Raw genomic sequence first — 24,254 nt, forward strand, 5'->3', positions numbered from 1 at the left:
CTACAGCAATGAGATGATTCTGACCAGTTTAAATTGTTTACTGAAGAAAGCCATCTACATCCAGAAAGAGGATTGTGGGAACTGAGTATGGTTTACAACATAGCATTTTCACTCTTCTTTATTGTTGTTTGCTTGGATTTTATTTTGCTTATCTTTGTTTTTTTATGGCCCCATTTGATTTTTTTAATGCAGCAAGATAATTGTATAAATACATATGCATATATTGGATTTAACATATATTTCTACCATGTTTAACTTATATTGGACTACTTGCCATCTAGGGGAAGAGCGGGGTAAGTGGGGAAAAACTGAAATACAAGATTTTGCATGAGTAATTGTCTATGCATAGGTTTTGAAAAATAAAACCTTTAATGAAGGGGGGGGAAAAGAACTACAAAATAAATTTTGAAAACTTAAGGAGGTAAATAGAATTTTAGAAAAGTTAGGTATGATAGCCACATATTCGGGCATAAAGACTTCAAAATCAAAAGCAGAAAGGCAGAAATAGCAAATGCATTTTTTTCAGATCATGATGCAATAAAAATTACATGCATTAGAAGGCCATGGAAAAATAGAAAAAAAATTAATTGGAAACTAAATAATCGAATCCTAAAGAATGAATGGGTTAAATAACAAATCACAAGCACAATCAATAATTTCATTCAAGATGACAATAATGAGACAACATGCTAAAATTTCTGAGATGCAACCAGAGTGGTTATTAGGGAAAATTTTATATTTCTAGATGCTTACTTGCATAAAATAGGGAAACACAATGAATTGAGTTTGCAACAACAACAACCAAAAATAAATAAATAAACAAAATAAATAAATAAAAGGAAAGATTAAAAAACCCCAGTTAAATACCAAATTTGAAATTTTGAAAATAAAAGGGGAGGGTAATAAAATTGAAAGCAAGAACGCTATTGAATTAATAAGTGAAACTAAGAGTTGGTTTTATGAAAAACAAAAACAAAAGAAATAAACCTTTAGTTAATTTGATTATAAGAAGAAAACCAAATTGTTAAATCTCAAAAATGAAAAAGGAGAATTTTCCACCAATGAAAATGAAATTTAGAGCAATAATTAGTAATTATTTTGGCCAACTATATGTCATTAAATTTGATGATCTAAGTGAAATGGAAGAATACCTACAAAAATATAGAAAAGGAAATAAATTATTTAAATGATCCCGTTTTAGAGAAAGAAACAGAACAAACTATTAATCAACTCCCAAAGGAAAATAATCTCCAGAGCCAGATGGATTTACATGTGAATTCTACCAAATATTTATATATATATATATATATTTTATAATATTATCCCTTGTATTCATTTTTCCAAATTACCCCCCCTCCCTCTATTCCCTCCCCCCGACGACAGGCAATACCATACATTTTACATGTGTTACAATATAGTCTAGGTACAATACATGTGTGCGAATATCATTTTCTTGTTGCACAATAAACATTAGAATCCGAAGGTACATGCAACCTGGGCAGACAGATATTAGTGCTAACAATTTTCATTCCCCTCCCAGTGTTTCTTCTCTGGGTGTAGCTACCTCTGTCCATCATTGATCAACTGGAAGTGAGTTGGATCTTCTTTATATTGAAGATTTCCACTTCCATCAGAATACATCCTCATACAGTATTGTTGTTGAAGTGTACAGTGATCTTCTGGTTCTGCTCATTTCACTCAGCATCAGTTGATTTAAGTCTCTCCAGGCCTCTCTGTATTCCTCCTGCTGGTCATTTCTTACAGAGCAATAATATTCCATAACCTTCATATACCACAATTTACCCAACCATTCTCCAACCGATGGACATCCATTCATCTTCCAGTTTCTAGTTACAACAAAAAGAGCTGCCACAAACATTTTGGCACATATATGTCTCTTTCCGCTCTTTAGTATTTCTTTGGGATATAATCCCAGTAGTAGCGCTGCTGGGTCAAAGGGTATGCACAGTTTGATAACTTTTTGGGCATAATTCCAGATTGCTCTCCAGAATGGCTGGATTCTTTCACAACTCCACCAGCAATGTATTAGTGTCCCAATTTCCCCACATCCCCTCCAACATTTGTCATTATTTGTTCCTGTCATCTTAGCCAATCTGACAGGTGTGTAGTGGTATCTCAGAGTGGTCTTAATTTGCATTTCTCTGATCAGTAGTGATTTGGAACACTCTTTCATGTGAGTGGATATAGTTTCAATTTCTTCCTCTGAGAATTGTCTGTTCATATCCTTTGACCATTTATCAATTGGAGAATGGTTCGGTTTCTTATAAATTATGGTCAGTTCTCTATATATTTTGGAAATGAGACCTTTGTCAGAACCTTTGTTTTTAAAAATATTTTCCCAATTTGTTACTTCCCTTCTAATCTTGTTTGCATTAGTATTATTTGTACAGAAACTTTTTAGTTTGATGTAATCAAAATCTTCTATTTTGTGATCAATAATGATCTCTAGTTCTCCTCTGGTCATAAATTCCTTCCTCCTCCACAAGTCTGAGAGTCTACCAAATATTTAAAGAACAATTCCAATACAATACAAATTATTTGAAAAAATAGGCAAAGAAAGAATCTAACCAAATTCCTTTTATGACACAGATATGGTGCTGATACCTAAAGCAGGTAGGGTGAAGACAAAAGAAAGAAAATTATAAACCAATTTCCCTAATGAATATGGATGCAAAAATCTTAAATACATTATTAGCAAAGGGACTTCCTTGAGAAAGTTATCCTCAGGATGATATACTATAACCAAGTAGGATTTATACCAGGAATGCAGGGTTGGTTCAATATTAGGAAAACTAATAGCATAACTGACTATATGAAAAATCAAACTAGAAGAAATCATGTGATGATCTCAATAAATGCAGAAAAAGCATATGATAAAGCCCAACACCAATTCCTATTAAAACACTACAGTATAGGAATAAATGGACTTTTCCTTAAAATGATGAGTAGTATTTATTTAAAACCATCAGCAAACATCATATGTAATGGGGACAAATTAAAACCATCGCCAATGACATCAGGAGTGAAACAAGGTTGCCCACTATCACTATTACTATTCAATATTGCATTAGAAATGTTAGCTTTGGCAATAAGAGAAGAAAAAGAAATTAAAGGAATACTAGAAAATCAACTAAAAAACTACAAGAAACAATTCACAACTTTAGCAAAGTTTCAGGATACTAAATAAATCTACATAAATCATCAACATTTTTATATAGTACTAACTAACAAAGTCCAGTAGCAAGAGATACAAAAAGAAATTCCATTCAAAAACCTGTTGATACTATAAAATATTTGGGAATCTGTCTGCAAAATCAAGAGCTATATGAATACAACTACAAAACATTTTCTCCACAAATAAAGTCAGATCTAATCAATTGGAAAAATACCAAGAGCTCATAGTAAGGTTGAGCTAATACAATAAAAATGACAACACTATTTAAATTAATTAACTTATTCAATGCCATATCAAACTCCCAAGAAATTATTTTACAGATGTAGAAAAAATAACAAAGTTCATCTAGAAGAACAAAAAGTTAAGAATTTCAAAGGAATTAATGAAAAAAAAGAAAAAAGTAAATAAATGTGGCTGAACTATGTGGCCATCAAAACCGTTTGTTACTAAGAAATAGAGTAGTCAATTAGTGGAATAGAGTACATTCACAGGACAAAATAGTCAATGACTATAATAATCTAATGTTTGATAAACCCAAAGACTCCAGCTTTTGGGATAAGACTATTTGACAAAAACTGCTGTGAAAATTGGAAACTAGAATGGCAGAAACTAGGTATTAACCCACACCTAATACCATATACCAAGATAAGATAGAAATGGGTTCATGATTTAGACAAAAAGAGTGATACCATAAGCAAATTAGAAGAACAAAAGATAGTTTACCTCTCAGATCTATGGAGGAGGTAGGAATTTGTGAACAAAGAACTGGAATTCATTAATGAACACCAAACAGATAATGTTGATTATATATTAAGTTTAAAAGTTTTTGTATAAACAAAACTTATACACACTATTAATTTTTAAACTCAAGGGTTCTGATAAAGGCCTCATTTCTAAAATATAGAATTAAATCAAATTTATAATAGTTCAAGCCATTCTCCAATTGATAAATGGTCAAGGATATAAACAGAGAAATTTCAGATGAAGAAATTGAAACTATTTCTAGTCATATGAAAATGTGCTCCAAATCACTATTGATCAGAAAAATGCAAAATAGGACACCTATGTGATACCACTACATACCTCTCAGACTGGCTAAGATGACAGGAAAAGATAATGACGAATGTTGGAGGGGATGTGGGAAAACTGGAACACTGACACATTGTTGGTGGAACTGTGAACAGAGTCAACCATTCTGGAGAGCAATCTGAAACTATGCCTAAAGGGATATCATACTGTGCATGCCCTTTGATCCATCAGTGTTTCTACTGGGTTTATATAAAGGAAGGAAAGGAACCCGCATGTGCAAAAATGTTTGTGGCAGCCCTTTTTCTAGTGGAAAGAAACTGGAAACTGAGTAAGTTATGGTATATGAATGTTATGGAATATTATTGTTCCATAAGAAATGATCTGAAAGATGATTTGACAGAGGACTGCCTGGAAAGCCTTTCATGAACTGATGGTAAGTGAAGTGATCAGAACCAGGAAATCATTATACATGGCAACAACAAGATGATAACGATGATCAATTCTGATGGAGGAGACTCTTTCCAACAATGAGATGATTTGAGTCCAATTCCAATGATCTTGTGATGATGAGAGCCATCTACACCCAAAGAGAGGACTGTGGGAATTCTAACATCGTATTTTCACTTCTTTAGTTGTTTGCTTGAATTTTGTTTTCTTTCTTTTTTTATCAGATTTTTCTTGTGCAGCAAGATAATTATATAAATATGTACGTCTAAATTGGATTTACACATAAATTTTACCATATTTAATATATATTGGATTACTAACCATCTAAGACAGGAGATAGACAGAAAGGAGAGAAAAACTGGAATATAAGATATTGCAAAGGTCAATGTTGAAAAATTACCCTTTTATATGTTTCTTTTTTAAACTTCAATATTTAAAAAACCTATCAGCACTCAAAAAATAAAGTAAAATAAGACTAGAAATTTAACAAGATGACATCTATGGTCCCTTCTAACTCTTTTTCCCCCCCATAAAAGTCAACTTTGAAAACAACAACAACAACAAAAAAAAAACAAAACATACCCAGCAAGAATGAGCATCATACCCAGCAAGAATGAGCATCATTTTCCAGGGAAGAAGATGGACATTTAACGAAATAAATGAATTCCATCTATTTTTGATGAAAAAACCAGACCTACATAAAAGGTTTGATCTTCAAATACAGAACTCAAGAGACTTCTAAAAAAGGTAAAAAGAAATCTTGAGAACTATACTTCTGTCAAAAAAATATGTAAAGAACATATGTACAATTTGTCTTAGAAACTAGAGGTGGAAAGGAGATTATATCATAAAAAAGTATAAAGTGGTGGTACTACATCTCATGAAGAGGCAAAGGTAACCTATTATATCTGAGAGAAAGAAAGGAGGGAGATGAACATAGCGTGTATCAATAGACATATTCGATTTATGGTGAAACTTCTTCCACTTCATTGAAAAGTGAAAGGGAAGGAGTAAGCTAAGGGGAAGGGAATACAGTAATTTCGAGGAAAAGGGATAAAATAAGGGGAGGATCTTTAAGGTGGGGGAGGGATCCTAAAAAGGGAGGGCTGTGAAAAGCAAGTGGTGTTTACCAGTTTAATACTGGATAGGAGGGTAAAAGGGAAGGAAAGGGGAAAAGCATAAGCAGGGGTTAATAGGATGGCAAGCAATATAGAATTAGTCCTTCTAACCATAAATGTGAATGGGGCAAACTGCCTCATAAAGAGGAAGCAGTTAGCAGACTGGATTAAAAGTCAGAATCCTACTATATGTTGTTTACAGGAAACACACCTGAAACAGGATGAGACATTCAAACTAAAAGTAAAAGGGTGGAGCAGAATCTATTATGCTTCAGGCAAAACCAAAAAAGCAGGAGTAGCCATCCTCATCTCAGATCAAGCAAAAACAAAAATTGATCTAATTAAAAGAGATAAGGAAGGGCATTATATCCTGCTAAAGGGAAGCATCAATAGTGAAGCAGTATCAATATTAAACATGTATGCACCAAGTGGTGCAGCATCTAAATTCTTAAAAGAGAAATTAAGAGAGCTGCAAGAGGAAATAGATAGCAAAACTATAATAGCGGGAGATCTCAACCTTGCACTATCAGAATTAGATAAATCAAACCACAAAATAAATAAGAAAGAAGTCAAAGAGGTAAATAGAATACTAGAAAAGTTTGATATGATAGATCTTTGGCGAAAGCTAAATGGAGACAGAAAGGAATATACTTTCTTCTCAGCAGTTCATGGAACCTATACAAAAATTGATCATATACTAGGGCATAAAAACCTCAAAATCAAATGCAGTAAGGCAGAAATAGTAAATGCATCCTTTTCAGACCATAATGCAATCAAAATAACATTTAATAAAAAGCCAGGAGAAAATAGACCAAAAAATAATTGGAAACTAAATAATCTTATACTAAAGAATGATTGGGTAAAACAGCAAATCATAGACATAATTAATAACTTCACCCAAGAAAATGACAATAATGAGACATCATACCAAAATGTGTGGGATACAGCCAAAGCAGTAATTAGGGGAAGTTTTATATCTCTACAGGCCTACTTGCATAAAATAGAGAAAGAGAGGGCCAACGAATTGGGTTTACAACTAAAATTGCTAGAAAAGGAACAAATTAAAAACCCCCAGACAAACACAAAACTTGAAATTCAAAAAATAAAAGGTGAGATTAATAAAATTGAAAGTAAAAAAACTATTGAATTAATTAATAAAACTAAGAGTTGGTTTTATGAAAAAACCAACAAAATAGACAAACCCTTAGTAAACCTGATTAAAAAAAGGAAAGAGAAAAAGCAAATTGATAGTCTTGAAAATGAAAAGGGTGAACTCACCACTAATGAAGAGGAAATTAGAACAATAGTTAGGAGCTACTTTGCTCAACTTTATGCCGATAAATTTGATAACTTAAATGAAATGGAAGAATACCTTCAAAAATATAGCTTGCCCAGATTAACAGAGGAAGAAGTAAGTAGTCTAAATAGTCCCATCTCAGAAAAAGAAATAGACCAAGCTATTAACCAACTTCCTAAGAAAAAGTCCCCAGGACCAGATGGATTTACAGGTGAATTCTACCAAACATTTAAAGAACAACTAACTCCAATGCTATGTAAACTATTTGAAAAAATAGGGATTGAAGGAGTCCTACCAAATTCCTTCTATGACACAGACATGGTACTGATACTTAAACCAGGTAGATCGAAAACTGAGAAAGAAAACTATAGACCAATTTCCTTAATGAATATTGATGCTAAAATCTTAAATAAGATATTAGCAAATAGACTTCAGAAAATCATCCCCAGAATAATACACTATGACCAAGTGGGATTTATACCAGGAATGCAGGGCTGGTTTAATATTAGGAAAACTATTAGTATAATTGACCATATTAATAATCAAATTAATAAAAACCATATGATCATCTCAATAGATGCAGAAAAGGCATTTGATAAAATCCAACATCCATTCCTACTAAAAACACTTGAGAGTATAGGAATAAATGGACTATTCCTTAAAATAATAAGGAGCATATATTTAAAACCTTCAGTAAACATCATATGTAATGGTGATAAACTAGAACCTTTCCCTGTTAGATCAGGAGTGAAACAAGGTTGCCCACTATCACCATTACTATTCAATATAATACTAGAAACTCTAGCCTTGGCAATAAGAGCCGAGAAAGAGATCCAAGGAATTAGAGTAGGAAATGAAGAAATCAAATTGTCACTTTTCGCAGATGACATGATGGTATATTTAGAGAACCCCAAAGACTCTGCTAAAAAGCTATTAGAAATAATTCAGAATTTTAGCAAAGTCGCAGGATACAAAATAAATCCACATAAATCCTCAGGATTTTTATACATTACCAACACAATCCAACAGCAAGAGATACAAAGAGAAATTCCATTCAAAATAACAGTCGATAGTATCAAATATTTGGGAATATATCTACCAAAGGAGAGTCAGGAATTATATGAGCAAAATTACAAAACACTTGCCACAAAAATAAAGTCAGATTTAAATAATTGGAAAGACATTCAATGTTCTTGGATAGGCCGAGCGAATATAATAAAGATGACAATACTCCCCAAACTAATCTATTTATTTAGTGCTATACCAATCAGACTCCCAAGAAACTATTTTAATGACCTAGAAAAAATAACAACAAAATTCATATGGAAGAATAAAAGGTCGAGAATTGCAAGGGAACTAATGAAAAAAAAGTCAGAGGAAGGTGGTCTAAGTGTACCTGATTTAAAGCTATATTATAAAGCAACAGTCACCAAAACCATTTGGTATTGGCTAAGAAATAGACTAGTTGATCAGTGGCATAGGTTAGGTTCACAGGGCAAGATAGTGAATAAAAATAGCAATCTAATCTTTGACAAACCCAAAGATCCCAAATTTTGGGATAAGAATTCATTATTTGACAAAAACTGCTGGGAAAACTGGAAATTAGTATGGCAGAAACTAGGCATGGACCCACATTTAACACCACATACTAAGATTAGATCAAAATGGGTCCAAGATTTAGGCATAAAGAACGAAATCATAAATAAATTGGAGGAACATGGGATGGTTTACCTCTCAGACTTGTGGAGGAGGAAGGAGTTTGTGTCCAAGGGAGAACTAGAGAACATTATTGATCACAAAATAGAACATTTTGATTACACCAAATTAAAAAGTTTCTGCACAAACAAAACTAATGCAAACAAGATTAGAAGGGAAGTAACAAATTGGGAAAAAATTTTTACAGTTAAAGGTTCTGATAAAGGCCTCATCTCCAAAATATACAGAGAATTGACTTTAATCTATAAGAAATCAAGCCATTCTCCAATTGATAAATGGTCAAAGGATATGAACAGACAATTTTCAGATGATGAAATTAAAACTATTTCCACTCATATGAAAGAGTGTTCCAAATCACTATTGATCAGAGAAATGCAAATTAAGACAACTCTGAGGTATCATTACACACCTGTCAGATTGGCTAAGATGACAGGAACAAATAACGATGAATGTTGGAGGGGCTGTGGGAAAACTGGGACACTGATGCATTGTTGGTGGAGTTGTGAAAGAATCCAACCATTCTGGAGAGCAATCTGGAATTATGCCCAAAAAGTTATCAAAATGTGCATACCCTTTGACCCAGCCATACTACTACTGGGCTTATACCCCAAGGAACTACTAGAGAAGGGAAAGGGTCCTGTATGTGCCAAAATGTTTGTGGCAGCCCTTTTCATAGTGGCTAGAAGCTGGAAGATGAATGGATGTCCATCAATTGGAGAATGGTTGGGTAAACTATGGTATATGAATGTTATGGAATATTATTGTTCTATAAGAAATGACCAACAGGAGAAATATAGAGAGGCTTGGAAAGACTTACATCAACTGATGCTGAGTGAAACGAGCAGAACCAGAAGATCATTATACACTTCAACAATGATACTGTACGAGGATGTATGCTGATGGAAGTGGATTTCTTCAACATAGAGAAGAGCTAATCCAATTCCAATTGATTAATGATGGAAAGAACCAGCTACATCCAGAAAAGGAACAATGGGAAATGAATGTAAACTGTTATTTTTACCTTCTGAATCCAATTCTTCCTGTGCAACAAAAAATTCGGTTCTACACACATATATTGTATCTAAATTATACTGTAATATATTTAACATATATAAGACTGCTTGCCAACTGGGGGAGGGGTTTGGGGGAGGAAGGGAAAAAATCTGAATAGAAGTAAGTGCAAGGGATAATGTTGTAAAAAACTACCCATGCAGAGAGATAAAGAGAATGCTTCCATCTGATTTCAGACACAATCATTTTTTTCTCTAGGTATGGATAGTATTTTCTTCAGAATAGCCATGGATGATTATACTATTGATAGTATGATTGTGTCATGTAAGAGATTGAGTAAGTCAGGTATATTCTTGACTTACTTAGACATCCTGGCTCTGCCTGTGGTAATGAGTTTGTAAAACTATCTTAATTCTGTTTACTTTGTTCTCAATTAGTTCATTTAATTTTTCCCATGCTCCCCCAAATTCTTTATAATCATTTGATATGGAGCCGTAATATTCCATTATATTATGTATAACAACTTTCTAGACATTCTTCAATTAATGTGTATTTATTTCTCCAGTTTTTTTATTACCACATAAAGTGATATTATGAATTGTGTCTTTTACCTTTACATGTTTAACACTGGGATTTCTTGGCTAAATTGTGTGACTAAATTTTATGACTTTATTTTTAACATAATTCCAAATCGTGTTCCAGAAAGATCAAATCAAGTTAACAACCCCATTGGCTGCATCCTGGTTTACGGTTTATCTGTCCCCAGTCTCACCAATAGTGACTATCAGTGAAAACAGGTCTAATCTAGTCTATCTCTCCTTTACTTCTCAGCTAAACCTTTTGAGAAAACATTTCACAATGAGTGCATCCACTTCCTCTTATTTGCTTCTAAAGCCTTTGCAATCTGGCTTCTGACCTCATCATTCAATTAAACCTGTTCTCTTTAAGGTTATTAATGATTTCTTAAGTGGCCAAATTTAATGGCCTTTTCTCAAATCAATATCCTTTGTAGTTTCTCTATAGCACACGACACTTTCTTTTGTTAAATAATTTTTTTCCTATGCTTTTCTAAAACTGTTCCTTTCCACTTCTCCCTAAGTAATTTCTCTCAATCTTTTTTGTTGTATATTCAAATAGGAAATACTCAGGAATAACCAGAAGTGATTTCAAAGGTTCAGTCCAGGTCCTCTTTCTCTTGTTAAGAAAATGATCTTATCACCTCCCAAGAGTAAAATTATGATTTGCATGAATCTACCTAGCTGTAATCTCTCTTGGGAGCTGCAAATAAAAGTATGTATCACCATTTACAACTTGGACATTGAAAGCTAGGTAACACAAAAGAATCTCAAAAATAAAAACAAATCAAATGTTCTCAATCATTCAAGCTTATCACCTCAATGTCATCCTTATCCACGTATCCAATATGACAATTCTACCTTCATTACATTGTTCCTATTTCTCTCAACTCAAACAGCCATCATTCTGGTATGGCCCTAATTACATACATATCCCTATTCGGCAGATTTATCAAAGTTATTTTCCTGAAATTATAGCTTTGATCATGCTACTCCCAGACCCCATAAATTCTACCGGCTCCCTATTGAACAAACATAAAAAATTCTCAATTTGGCACTGAAAGGAAAGCAATGACATGAAAAGATATTATAGAATTATAAAATGAGAAAAGAATAAAAAATAACAGCATAAAGAGCACCCATATTATTCACCATCTAGAAATAAACAATGTAAATATCTTAAATAGTTAACCAGTTTAAAATTTCAATTTTAAAAAGTTATTAACTATAGCCTGGGGCTTTTCATAACAACTATCAAATGGAAAAAGCGGATAATCCAGGAAGAAAGGAAGACATGATGAGGGTGAAATATGCATCTAAATAATTATAATATAATAAAGTAAATATAAGTAATTATGTCTCAGTTTTAACCGCTTTTTCTCTCTACCCAAACTTCCACAACATTTTACTTATCCAAGAAATAATATCATGTCATCTCTTTTGAAACTGAATTCTATTACCTCTTTTCTATAAATAGTAGAGTTAAATCATATCTAGGGTACAGGTCAACGTGACTTTTTTTTTTAAGGGAAATAAATATGTTTTATCAGAAACTCAATATATTGACTGAATCACATCATATTAGTGTTCTTTGTAACCATAAACAATAAGCAGCAAAGTTTACCCCCCTGGGCTACTACTTTCAGCAGCTGCTACTAAGATATTGTTACCACTACTACTGATATTTTTCATTAACAGATCTCCACTGGTTATTAAACTCAAAATGGGAAAAGTCATGGCTGCTGGCTCCATTATTTTTCATAGTATAGCAAAGAATTTATTATCAAAACACAGTACAACTTGTCCACTTTTCTTCTGGTTTGTTGCTTTAATTCTATTTCCATTTTCAAATGGCCTTGGCATAACTTCACTTAATTAGGTCTCTTGCCAAGTGTTTTTTTTTTAAATTATTATTACTATTTCTAATTTGAGTGATAATACCCATAATCTCTTTTTGATTTAGTCTCCCCAATAGACCACACTAAATATAAAATGTATCAAATCAATAAGAGAGTGTAAACTTCTAGAGGGCAGAGACCCAGTAGGGTCTGAAACTGATTCAAATTATTAGAAAATTCTTAAGATTCTAAACATTATCGAAACTAAGGTAATCTAAACTTTATTAAGAAAAGGTTCTTTAGCTATGTTTGCAATCGTTTCACAAACACACACACACACACACACACACACACACACACACACACACACACACACACACACACACACACAAAATGCCCTTAGGCATTGGGGAGATGATAGAAAATGGCTATGTGTTTAATAAGCCTATGAATAATTGCTACATTTACACATTCATTCTCGTTAAATTTATCCTTAGGACAGCATTTTACTTTGTAGAGAAAATAACTGCAGATCATAGCTAGTTATATCTTTCAACTGAAACAGATGAAAGAAAATTTAGATTATAAAAATTAAATATGGAGAGAAAATTTAAGTGTATTATTATGAAAAGTTCTGTTTAACAATTCTAATAATGAACTCTCTTTCAGATCAACAGGGGGTGGACCCAGTACCACAATGCAGATTTTTGTGAAGCCTTTGATGGGAAACACCATCATGAACTCGAACCATCCATTACTATTGAAAATTTAAGCCTAAGGTACAAGATAAAGAAGGAATATTCCCCCTGATCAACAAAGATTGATTTTGATGTCTGACTACCAGCATTTAGAAGTAGTTCGCTCTTCATCTTTTCCTGCGGCTCTGGGGTGGTGCCAGGAAGACAAAGAACAAGTCTTAACACCAGCCGGAAAAAGAACAAGCATAAGAAAAAGTTCAGCTTGCTCTTTTCATGTACAGATTAGCTGCCTTTAAGAAGAGGGCCCTTCTGATGAAATTGGTGCTGGAGTCTCTATAGCTAGTCATTTTGACAGACATTATTGTGGGAAGTGTTGCCTAACCTACTATCTTCAACAAGCCAGAAGATAAGTAAATATATTATTTATAAAAAAAAAAGTGAACAAACCACAATTCTAATGATAAAAATTACAGATATTTATATAGTGATATTGAGTTTTCTAAAGGACATACACTGTTTTATTTGAACTTTAAAACATGACTATAAGATGGGTATGTTTTTGTTTTTAAATTCCTGTGGCAACATCCTTATCAGATGTTAGAAGCAGCAGCATCTGAGAAATGGCTCAACAAGTTGTAATATATGATTCTGAAAGAATACAAGAAATTATGAATAAAATGCTTTAATACAAAATAAAATGAGCAGAACCAGGAGAAAAGCAAACACAGTGACACCAATATTGTATGGCTGATCAACTGTCAAAGACTTAGTGAATTTGATCAAAACAATAATCCAAGACAACTCCAAAGAACCTGTGATAAAAAATACTATGAAGTTCCCAGAGAGAGAAGTGATGAACATTGAATATAGACTAATGCACAATATTTTTTTTAAAAAATCTTTATCCTATTTTATTTTGTTTTTTGGTTTTGCAACATGGCTACTATGGAAATATTTTTTACATGAACTAACACGTATTACTGAAATTAAACTGCTTGCCATCTCAAGGAGCAAGAAGTGATGAGAGAAACTGAGATTCCAAATTTTTTTAATGACTGCTAATTTTTTTCACATGTAATTGAGAAATATTTAATGAAATAAGTAAAAATAATTTTTAAAAATATTTTAAGTGTTGAAAGCACGATTCAAAAATAGATCTTCCTCACTAAGAAGCTGAGTACTAAGGCATTTTATTCAATAAAAATATCTTTAAAAATAGGCAATACTTGAATTTAACATGATTGTTTTTAACAGTTACTTCATTTAAAATACAAAAACTAAACTATGCCCAAAGGGCAACCAAACTGTACATTTATCCTCTGATACAGCAATAATAATATGAGGTATACATTTCAAAGAGATGATTAAAAAAAAAAAAGAGGAAAGAACTTACAAGTACAAAAATATTTACAGGAAGCTCTTTTTTGTGTTGGCAAAAAACTGGAAATAAATGGATACTCATCAATTGGGGAATGGCTGAAAGAACTGTGGTATATGAATGTGATGGAACACTATTGTGTTATAAGACACTAAGAGCAGGCAGATTTCAGAACTATGACAAGGCACATATGAAGTCATGTGATTCAAGTGAGCAAAGTCAAATGAGCAGAACCAGAAAAACATTGTACACAGACCACATCAGCAATACATTGTGTGATGATCAACTATGAATGATTTCTCTCTTCTCAGCAATACAATAATCTAAGACAATTACAATGGGACTCATGATGTTTGAAAAAGCCAGCCACATCCAGAGAAAGAACTTATGGACTCTGATCATACTGTTTTCAATTTCTTTTTTTCATGGCTTTTTCCTTTTTGGTCTTTCTCTTTTTTTACAACAATGACAATTTGGAAATGCTTTATATGACTATATAAAATCTATATCAAATTGCTTATAAAAGGTAAAATTTGTTTTACATATAATTGGAAACAATACTATTGAAAAAAGGAAGTTAGAAAATTATAATACTCACTGTAACACTGGCAACTCTGATGTAATCATTGTTGGAACAGTTTTTTAATGGGACAACAGAGTTCTGAGAGAGGTGTAGCTTCTTCAAAGATTTTTTTTTTTATGAAATTAATCTCAAAGATAAATCTGTTTAAAAAAAACATAAGAACAACATATTATAACATGAACTAGTAAGGCAAGGAAATATTTTAATAATATTTTAAATCCTATAGCTATAAAGTAAAAATTCAAAGGTTAATGTGGCTTCTTTCCTATGATTTAAGACAACAAAATTTCCTCCATACTTAAAGAGTCTATTGCCACATTATTTTCTAAGTGGCTTATTAGAACTCTCAGATTGACTTGTAAAATGTACATACTCAAATGTTAACTTTTTTTTCAATATTCAATTCAAAATGTGAATTTAGCTTTTTTTCCACTATTTATAATACAAGATATTTTTGAGCATGGTAAATAAAATGTTTATTTTACCTCATTTATGTTCTCAATTAATTTTTGGTCTAAACATGTTATCAATTTAAAAACGCCAGCCCTTAATGACTCACCCATCCAGGTACCTATCAAATATAGTCATACCCCCCTAGACATATGGTGGCTTATACACCACTGATACCAGCTCTCTTCTTGCCTTCTACCATCCTACACAAGACATTCTAAAGTTAGGTCAATAATCCAAAGCATCACAATAGTCAAAATATATCTTCGAAAGTATAAAAGTACCCTGAATATTTCTTGATTATTTGTGCCTTATTAACCCTTCCTTCTTTCTCACAAAGGAAAACAAACACAGAAGGCTTATCTGACTATATACACATTGCAAAATTCAAATTATCCCTATATTCCTCTGTGAGGGAAGAGGTATGCTTATCTCTCCCGGAGGATTTTCAGTAATCTCCCTTTACTCCTTTCTACCACTGGATGATTTCTTTTTAAATTGTTATAATTATTGCATATAGCATTTTGTGTTTACTTGGTTCCACTTATTTTCTTCTTTATGAGTCTTTACAAATCTTGCCGAATTTCTTGGAATTCTGTTTCATTAACAGTAAATTGATATAGTGGGATTAGATGGCTACTGAGAAGCCTTCCAAATCAACATATTCAAGCGAGAAGTAACTTGTTACTGTACAGTAATATCTCGTTATTTAATGTATAGTTCCCCCCCCCCATTTCCCAAGTGGTATTTATTTACTTTGCTTCTAATTTTTCAGGACCAAAAATAGTACTACTATTAGAATTTTGATATTACATCTCTGATTCTATCTTTCATATCCCTGAGATAAAGATATTCAGTGATGAGACTCTTGAATCAATAGGTATAGATAATTTACACATTTTTGTTTCATAATTGCAAATCCAAGTCTAGAACAGGTTGAACGGGACACTTACCAAAACATTCATATAAAGCAATCCATCTAACATAGTTCATTACCTATACTATAAGGTATGAAACAAGTATCACAAGATAGAGTGATGTGTTGGAAATTGCACTTTTATTCACTCATTTTAGTCATGACAGCATTTCGTATTTTTTTGGTATAGAAACTGGAAGATTTTGCCATATCTTCTCCACCACATTTGATAAAAGGAAGAAACTGAGGCAAATAAGATTAAGCTTCTTATGCAGGGTCACACAGCTATTAAGTGTCTGAGGCCAGACTGAACTCACAAAAATCAATTTAAACAACAAATTTGTAGCTTATCCTCCATCACTATTGGAGCAGCACGTGCAAGTGAATGTGGGAATAATACAAGGTTGGGTTCTAGAAATATGCAATATGCCATAAGACAATGAAGTAAAGGACTTGAATGAGGGTATCACATTACAGTGAGTTCGCCTTCAGGTTGACTTTAGAAAAGGAGGTGAGCATAGTTGTAAGGATTATGGAGGGTACAAAGAAAGAGGTAATGTAAAAAATATATATGACCAAAATGGGACACTCCAGTGCTCAAGGAATGAAAAATGAACAGCAAGGGATGAAAAAGGAAAAGCTCATGAGTTCCACTGTATGTGATGTTGAGAAAGGAAGAGTCTTCAGTTTATTGGGATTTGGATGGATCCCTTCTAAGTAATTAAAGCGCAATGACAAGTACTACATAGATTAAGAAAGTAAGGAATGATGAAGGAATATTCACATCAAGCATCAAAATAAGTGAGCACATGCTAAAGCAAAGTAACCTTGAAAATTGGGCAAAGTATCTTTAGAACAAAATGAAGTATTTTATGAAATGGATAATCAAATTATGATAATAATTACAGAAAATAATGACAGGCAGAAAAAAATGGATTTGAAAATATTTTATTCTGGCTTAGATATTTTTTTAAAGTTTTTTTTTTTTGTTTTCTTAAAATTTGCTATTAGGAAAGAAAGAAAGATTATATTTCTTAAATGATGTAAGTTACTTCTTTAGCATTTCATCAAAATTTTTGCAAAATTCTGTCTATTTTTAATTGTGGTTTTTTTTTTTTTTTTTTTTTAAGCAATGTTATCGATTCTAATGAAAGTGGCTATCTTCAGCAATGAGAGGATCCAAATTAGTTCCAATTGTAGTAATGAATAAAACCAGCTACAACCCAGCGAAAGAACACTGGGAAATGAATGTAGACCACAATGTAGCATTTGCACTCTTTCTGTTGTTGTTTGCTAGAATTTTTGTTTTTCTTCCCAGGTTATTTTTACTTTCTTTCTAAATCAGATTTTTCTTGTGCAACAAGATAACTGTATTTAACATATACTTTAAGATGTTTAACATGTATGGGACTGCCTGCCATCTAGGGGACGGGATGGAGGAAAGGAAGGGAAAAGCTGGAACAGAAGTGTCTGCAAGGGTCAATGTTGAAAAATTACCCATGCATGTTTTGCCAATAAAAAGTTACAATAATAATTTCAAAAAAGCAATGTTACACACATTTACGTTGTATTTTATTTAGTAGCATTTCTTTATTTTCTAAACTTCTTTCACTTGAATGTATCAAGATTCAATAAAGCTATCCTACATTTATATGTTTACATTTACAAAAAAAAAAAAAAAAACACGTGTAAAAGCAAAATAACTACAAAATATCAAACTGTTAATAAAAAGAAATAAATATTATCTTATCTTTGCTCACTATTCTGTCCAAAGCATTATTCTTTCTAGGTTCTGACATCAAAGAATTTTATGATTATGTTTGATTTCATCTGGTCCATATCTTTCAAGACTTTATAATAGCTGTACATCCCTGTAGTTTTTTTTTTTTTTTTTTTTTTTTAATACCATGAATAAGGTTAGTTCTATGTTAGATAAATACTGATTACCAATCAGGAGATCTGGCTACTAATATAAATTTTTCTACTATACTTTGATGTGAACTTGATAATACAACAATAGCTTAGGGTCTATAAGAGATCTTTTTGCAAGAGGAAACTGAGGGACAGAGATGTAGACTGATTTTACCACTAAGTATTTAACTCAGGGTTTGAATCTTGTCTTCCCAATTGGTCTGCTCTATTCACTGTATCATTCTGACTTCCAATTCTCTACATAAAAAATGAAAGTATTAGAGATCTACTTTAAGGTATTTTTCAGCAATAAAATATTAGTCTAGTTTAACATCATTTGAAAGATGTCTTAGTTTAATTGATCAACTTTAGTTGCTATGCTCCAAAGTACGCAATCTAAAATCTATGAACTACTTAAAAAAAACAAAACAAAACAAAAAAAGTATATTTCAGTATAATTGATTCACTTTTCAATTCTACATTTTATTTTATGCATTTAAAAACATTATTATGTGAAGGAGTCCTTAAGTTTCAGCATGCCAAAGAGGGTCATGACAGGCAAAAAAGTTACATACCTATGCTCTAGATTAATTAGACCTCTGATGGGTGCTACGTTAACAGTGACCACTCCCAGGCTTTCCTAATAAACCAAGTTGCATTTAATTGCATTTTTTTGTTGTTGTGTATCATTTCCTATACCATTCCTAAAAACAATAGATTTTGGAGCTATAAACATTATCATTATTTAAAAAAATAAAAAATCAAAGCATGACAGCTAAGACTAACAGCTACAAAAGAACTAAAAATGGAAGAACAGATAACTCCTCTGGGCCATACACCACATTACATATTGCAGTGGTCCTGTGAGATGGGGAAAGGAAAAATTTGAAAATTGAAAAGATTGAAAAAAAATTGAAGAAGAGAAAGGGCTATTAAAAGTAGTTAGCAAATTAAACCAGGCTACTGTCAGGACTCAAATTTCATTAAGTACCCAACATTTACCTGATCCCACTATAATAAATAGCACTCATCTTTAATTGCTATTATGAACTGATGCATTGCTATTATGAACTAGCATTACTGAGCAAATTTTGATTAAGCATTTAAGACAGCCTCACAAATGCACCAGAAAAACTAGGTAAGATATCCATATGAATGATAATCCTTTAGAAAACAAAGGTCATTAGGCTACCTTTTCTTTCACTAATTTTAGGGTTCTTTTTATTTCCTACAGGTGTTAGGATTCTTACAAGGTGGTAAGCCAGTTGTCTAATTTAGCATGATACTTAACAGTTCTCTAGTTCAGAGTTTATACCTTTCACACCTTTAGGAGTTCACACTTTTAAAAGAGCATATAAAAGGACGACACCACTGGAAGCTCCAGGAGATTCAGAGCCTGGATTCAGTGGGGAGATTCACAAGCCCAGAGGAACCAAAATTCCACACTCTTGGAGGCGGAGTCTGATTCATTCCCACTTCCACCTAAGTGCTGGCTGGAGACATTGGGAAGACAATATGTAATGTGCTGTCTTCTCCAGAAACTGCAGATCGCTCTCTGATCTAGAGGAGAGACCTCTTCCTCCAGAGACCCACCTCAAGCCTGGCCCAGACAAGACTCTTTTTCCTCCAGAGATCCGCTCCAACACTGACCTAGAGCAGAGACTCTAAAAACCTTGGAGGGGATGTGGGAAAACTGGGACACTGATACATTGTTAGTGGAACTGAACGGATCCAACTATTCTGGAGAGCAATTTGAAATTATGCTCAAAAAGTTATCAAACTGTGCATATGCTCTTTGACTCAGCAGTGTTTCTAAATCCCAAAGAGATTGTAAAGACAGAAAAGGGACCCATAGATGCAAAAATATTTGTGGTAGCCCTTTTCATAGTGGCAAGAGACTGGAAACTGAGTGGATGCCCATCAGTTGGAGAGTAGCTAAATAAGTTATGGTATATGAATGTTATGGAATATTGTTGTTGTATAAGAAACAATCAGCAGGATGATTTCAAAGAAGCCTGCAGGGAACTACATGAACTGATGCTGAGTGAAATAAACAGAACCAGGAGAGATCATTGTACATGACAACAAGAAAATTATTCAATGAACAACTCTGAAGGACATGGCTCTTTTAAACAATGAGATGATTGAAGCCAGGTCCAATGATCTTGTGATAAAAGCCATCTGAACCCAGAGAGAAGACTGTGGGAACTAAGTATGGCCCACAATATAGAATGTTCACTCTTTTTGTGGTCTATACTTTTCTTTCTCATTTTTTTTTCTCTTTGACCTAATTTTTCTTGTACCGCAAGATAATTGTATAAATAAATATGCCTATATTGGATTTACATATATTTTTTACTATGTTTAACATATATTGGATTGCCATCTAGGGGAGGGGGTGGTGAAAAATTATCCTTGGAGCAGCTAGGTGGTGCAGTGGATAGAGCACCAACCTTGAATTCAGGAGAACCTGAATTCAAATCTGGTCTCAGACACTTAACACTTCCTAGCTGTGTGACCCTGGGCAAGTCACTTAACCCAAGCCTCAGAAAAAAGAAAAAAAAATTATCCTTTCATATATTTTGAAAATAAAAAGCTTCAATAAAAAAAAAAGTGACACCATAAGCAAATTCAAAGGATAGTCTACCTCTCAGATCTGTGGAGAAGGAATTTATGGTCAAAGAAGAACTAGAGTATGAAAATGCCAAATGGATAATTTTGATATTGTATTTAAAATTCTTTGCACAAAAAAAAGCAACATAGACAAGATTAGGAGAGTAAAAATCTACACCCAAGGGTTCTGTTAAAGGTTGCATTTCTAAAATATATAGAACATTGACTCAAATTTATAAGAATACAAGCCATTCTCCAAATGAACAGACAATTTTCAGATGAAGAAATTAAAACCATTTCTAGTCATATGAAAAAATGCTCTAAATCACCATTGCTCAGAGAAATACAAATTAAGACCACTACACACTTCTCAGATTGGCAAAAATGATAGGAAAAGAACTATCAAACTGCGCATACCGTTTGATCCAGCAATATTTCTCTATGTCCAAAATATCATAAATGAGGTAAAGGGACCCACATGTGCAAAAAAGGTTTGTGGCAGCAAAGTGGCAAGGAACTGGAAACTGAGTGGATGCCCATAGGTTGGGTAATAGCTTAATAAGTTATGGCATATGAATGTAGTGCAATATCATTTTTCTATAAAAAACGATCAGTAGGATGGTTTCAAGAAGGCCTTGGAGAGACTTACGTGAACCAATGCTAAGTGAAGTGAGGAGCCAAGAGAACACTGTACACAACAACAAGATTAGGTGATGATCAACTTTGATGAACTTGGCTCTTTTCAACACTGAGGTGATTCAGGTCAATTCCATTGGTCTTACAATGGATATATAATAATATCTGCACCCAGAGAGAGGACTGTGGGGACTGAATGTGGATCACAACATAGTTGGTTGAATTTTTTTTGTCATTTTCTGGCTTAACTGATTCTTTTCTTGTGCAGCATGATAAATACTGGAGAGAAAAGGAAAGAGAGGAAGAGAGGGAGAGAGGGAAGAATATCTCAAACTTTACTTCCGGAATTTGAAGAGGAAGAAAAAGAGAAGGAAAAAATAACTATTCTAAGTTTCTAGAAAAGTTAACAAGACTGGTCAACTTTTGAATCTTTAGGAAATTTGGATTACTGCAAAGCTAAAATAAAATGAAGGTCACATGACTTTCTAGAACTTAGGAAGGACGCATTATTTGCATATTTTAATTTTTTGAATGAGACACACTTCATTAAATGGAGCTGTCTCTGTATTTTCAGGAAGAGCTCTATGTGTATATACTTTCAAGATGCACAATAACCTTTCGTAATATAAAATAATACTATGGTAGAGGAAGGGGAAGAAGGAAAAACTATGTCATTTTCCCCTCTCACAGTCAGAATTTACAAGGAGGCCTTTCAGAGATAAATATGGACATAATTTCCATACTATGCTTAGTTACTAATAATATAATGCCTTATAATTGTTTGTAGAAGGGGTGATTCCATTGTCAGAATAATTTGACCAAAATGAGAAGAATTACAAAGAAATTATGTGAAAATATGAGTGCATCCTTCTAACATTATATAATTATAAGCTAAAAATAAGTTATAGGAGATAGATGTCATGTTACAGAGAAGAAACAGGACCTAATAACTCATTAGAAAGGTGACAAATAAGGGGTGTATAGAAGAGTACAACATAACTCAAGATTTGGGATCCCCAAAAATAATGTTTCCTTTGAGACAAAATGTGAGTCACAAGGAAGATACATTAGGCTTCATTTTGGAACATGCCAAACCCAAAGTGCTGGTGAGAGAGAACCATATAGAGATTCAATTCAAGTGTAGAATTCAGTAGATTACAGAATATATGATTTTATACACACACACACACACACACACACACACACACACTCTCTCTCTCTCTCTCTCTCTCTCTCTCTCTCTCTCTCTCTCTCTCTCTCTCTCTGAAGCCAACTGCACAGAGCTGGCAGCTAAAAATAATAGGAGTAAATAAGATAGCTAAGGAATGGAATGGAAAGAGAAAAAGAATGAAGGTCAGAACTTTTGTTGACATCCACTTTAATGTGTTAAGAAGAGGATAAGGGGCCTATGAGCAGAAAATAAAAGAATGGTTAGAATAATTAGTAGAGGTATAGTATACCAGTCAGTATAGAATAGGAGAGAGCAAACAGAATAGTGAGATTAAATGGTTAATAAAGGTCAAGAATTAAACAAACAAACAAAACAAAACATAACAAAACAAAACAAAAAAACTACTAGATTTGGTTTTTATATAGTGAGAATACTGAGAATGCAAACAGCAGAAACCAAACCTAGGAAATTGAAAGGATATGTTTATTATGGAAACTAAAGGCATTAGATATGGATCATTTTCCTAACAAAAGTAATTTGGAAATAAAGGAGAAAAGATAAATGAGATAGTAGGTAAGTCAATAAAAAGATTTTAGGATTAGAAATATCACCATTTATTGATAAGAAGATCATCACTGATATATTTATATCACTTAGATATCACTGAGAAAGAAAAAGTGAATATTTATTACAAAGAGAAAAAAAGATTGGTTAATACAAAACCCTCAAAGACATAAGGGAATTAAGAAAGCACAGAAAACTATTAGGCTTATTAGAAAAAGCATGTTTCCCTTCTAGAAAAGAGGTACAGAGGAGAAGGTAAGAAAGTAATTATAAGTTTTTAGAAACAGAGTTGAAAGAACTCCCATCAGAATGGCTTCAATATTGTCAATAAAATAAGAGAATGTGGAAGGTTGAAGAAAAAAATAGAAAGATTGGACATTAAAATATTCAAAACATGATGAGGAAAGATGAAATCAATAAAAATATATGAGAATTTTTCAACAATAATAAAGTTATAATGGTAAAATCAACTAGATTAGAAAATTTTTTCTAGTAACAGATTGAAAATGGCACACATTTAAGAGGGAGAAGGCAAAAAAGGACAGTAGTGAAGTAACTACTAAAAAGCAAAGCAACAGATAACAAAATCATTTAAACTGGTTTACTTCCATGACGCTCTAAGGAAAACAGGTAACCATGTACATATAATACAGTGACTTTGAGGTCTTTATAACTGACATCCATTGTCATTTAAACATATATAGAATAAGTCATTCAATCTTCAAAGGTATTTTTACACTTGACCACATTTTAAAAATTTCACATTCCTATAAGATGTTCCTAATATTTAATATTTCTTTGGTATTTCAAGATGCTGAATATTTCCCATATTAGTGGGTGTTTTCCCATAAGAACAAAATTCTTTGGATACTGCTGTTAAAACATGAAAAAGAAAAAGGTAATTATTTCTAACACACACACACACACACACACACACACACTCTCACTCTCTCTCTCTCTTACTATATATACTATTAAATAAGGAAAAGGATCTATCCTAAGGATGCAGATAGATGGCACAGTGGATAAAACACTGGATCTGGATTGAGGAAATTCTGAACTCAAATTCAGTCTCAAACATTTAATGGCTCTGTAGTCATAGGAAAG

At 32.8% G+C, this 24,254-nt stretch overlaps 1 protein-coding gene and 1 pseudogene across 2 annotated transcripts in view; one reads left to right on the top strand and one right to left on the bottom strand.

Annotated features, from left to right (window-relative positions):
* The window catches only part of STAG1 (STAG1 cohesin complex component), a 318,115-nt gene that overhangs the window by 187,044 nt on the left and 106,817 nt on the right, over positions 1 to 24,254 (bottom strand). For both annotated transcript variants that reach the window (XM_074301602.1, XM_074301601.1), the window contains exon 2: positions 14,902 to 15,026. In XM_074301602.1, the coding sequence (XP_074157703.1) occupies positions 14,902 to 14,930 (29 nt within the window). In that variant the 5' untranslated portion in view covers positions 14,931 to 15,026. The remainder of the gene's footprint in view (positions 1 to 14,901; positions 15,027 to 24,254) is intronic.
* On the top strand, positions 12,925 to 13,418 carry LOC141561692 (ubiquitin-ribosomal protein eS31 fusion protein-like; annotated as a pseudogene).

The sequence above is a fragment of the Sminthopsis crassicaudata genome, chromosome 3 (assembly GCF_048593235.1).
Source record: "Sminthopsis crassicaudata isolate SCR6 chromosome 3, ASM4859323v1, whole genome shotgun sequence".
Lineage (NCBI taxonomy): Eukaryota > Metazoa > Chordata > Mammalia > Dasyuromorphia > Dasyuridae > Sminthopsis > Sminthopsis crassicaudata.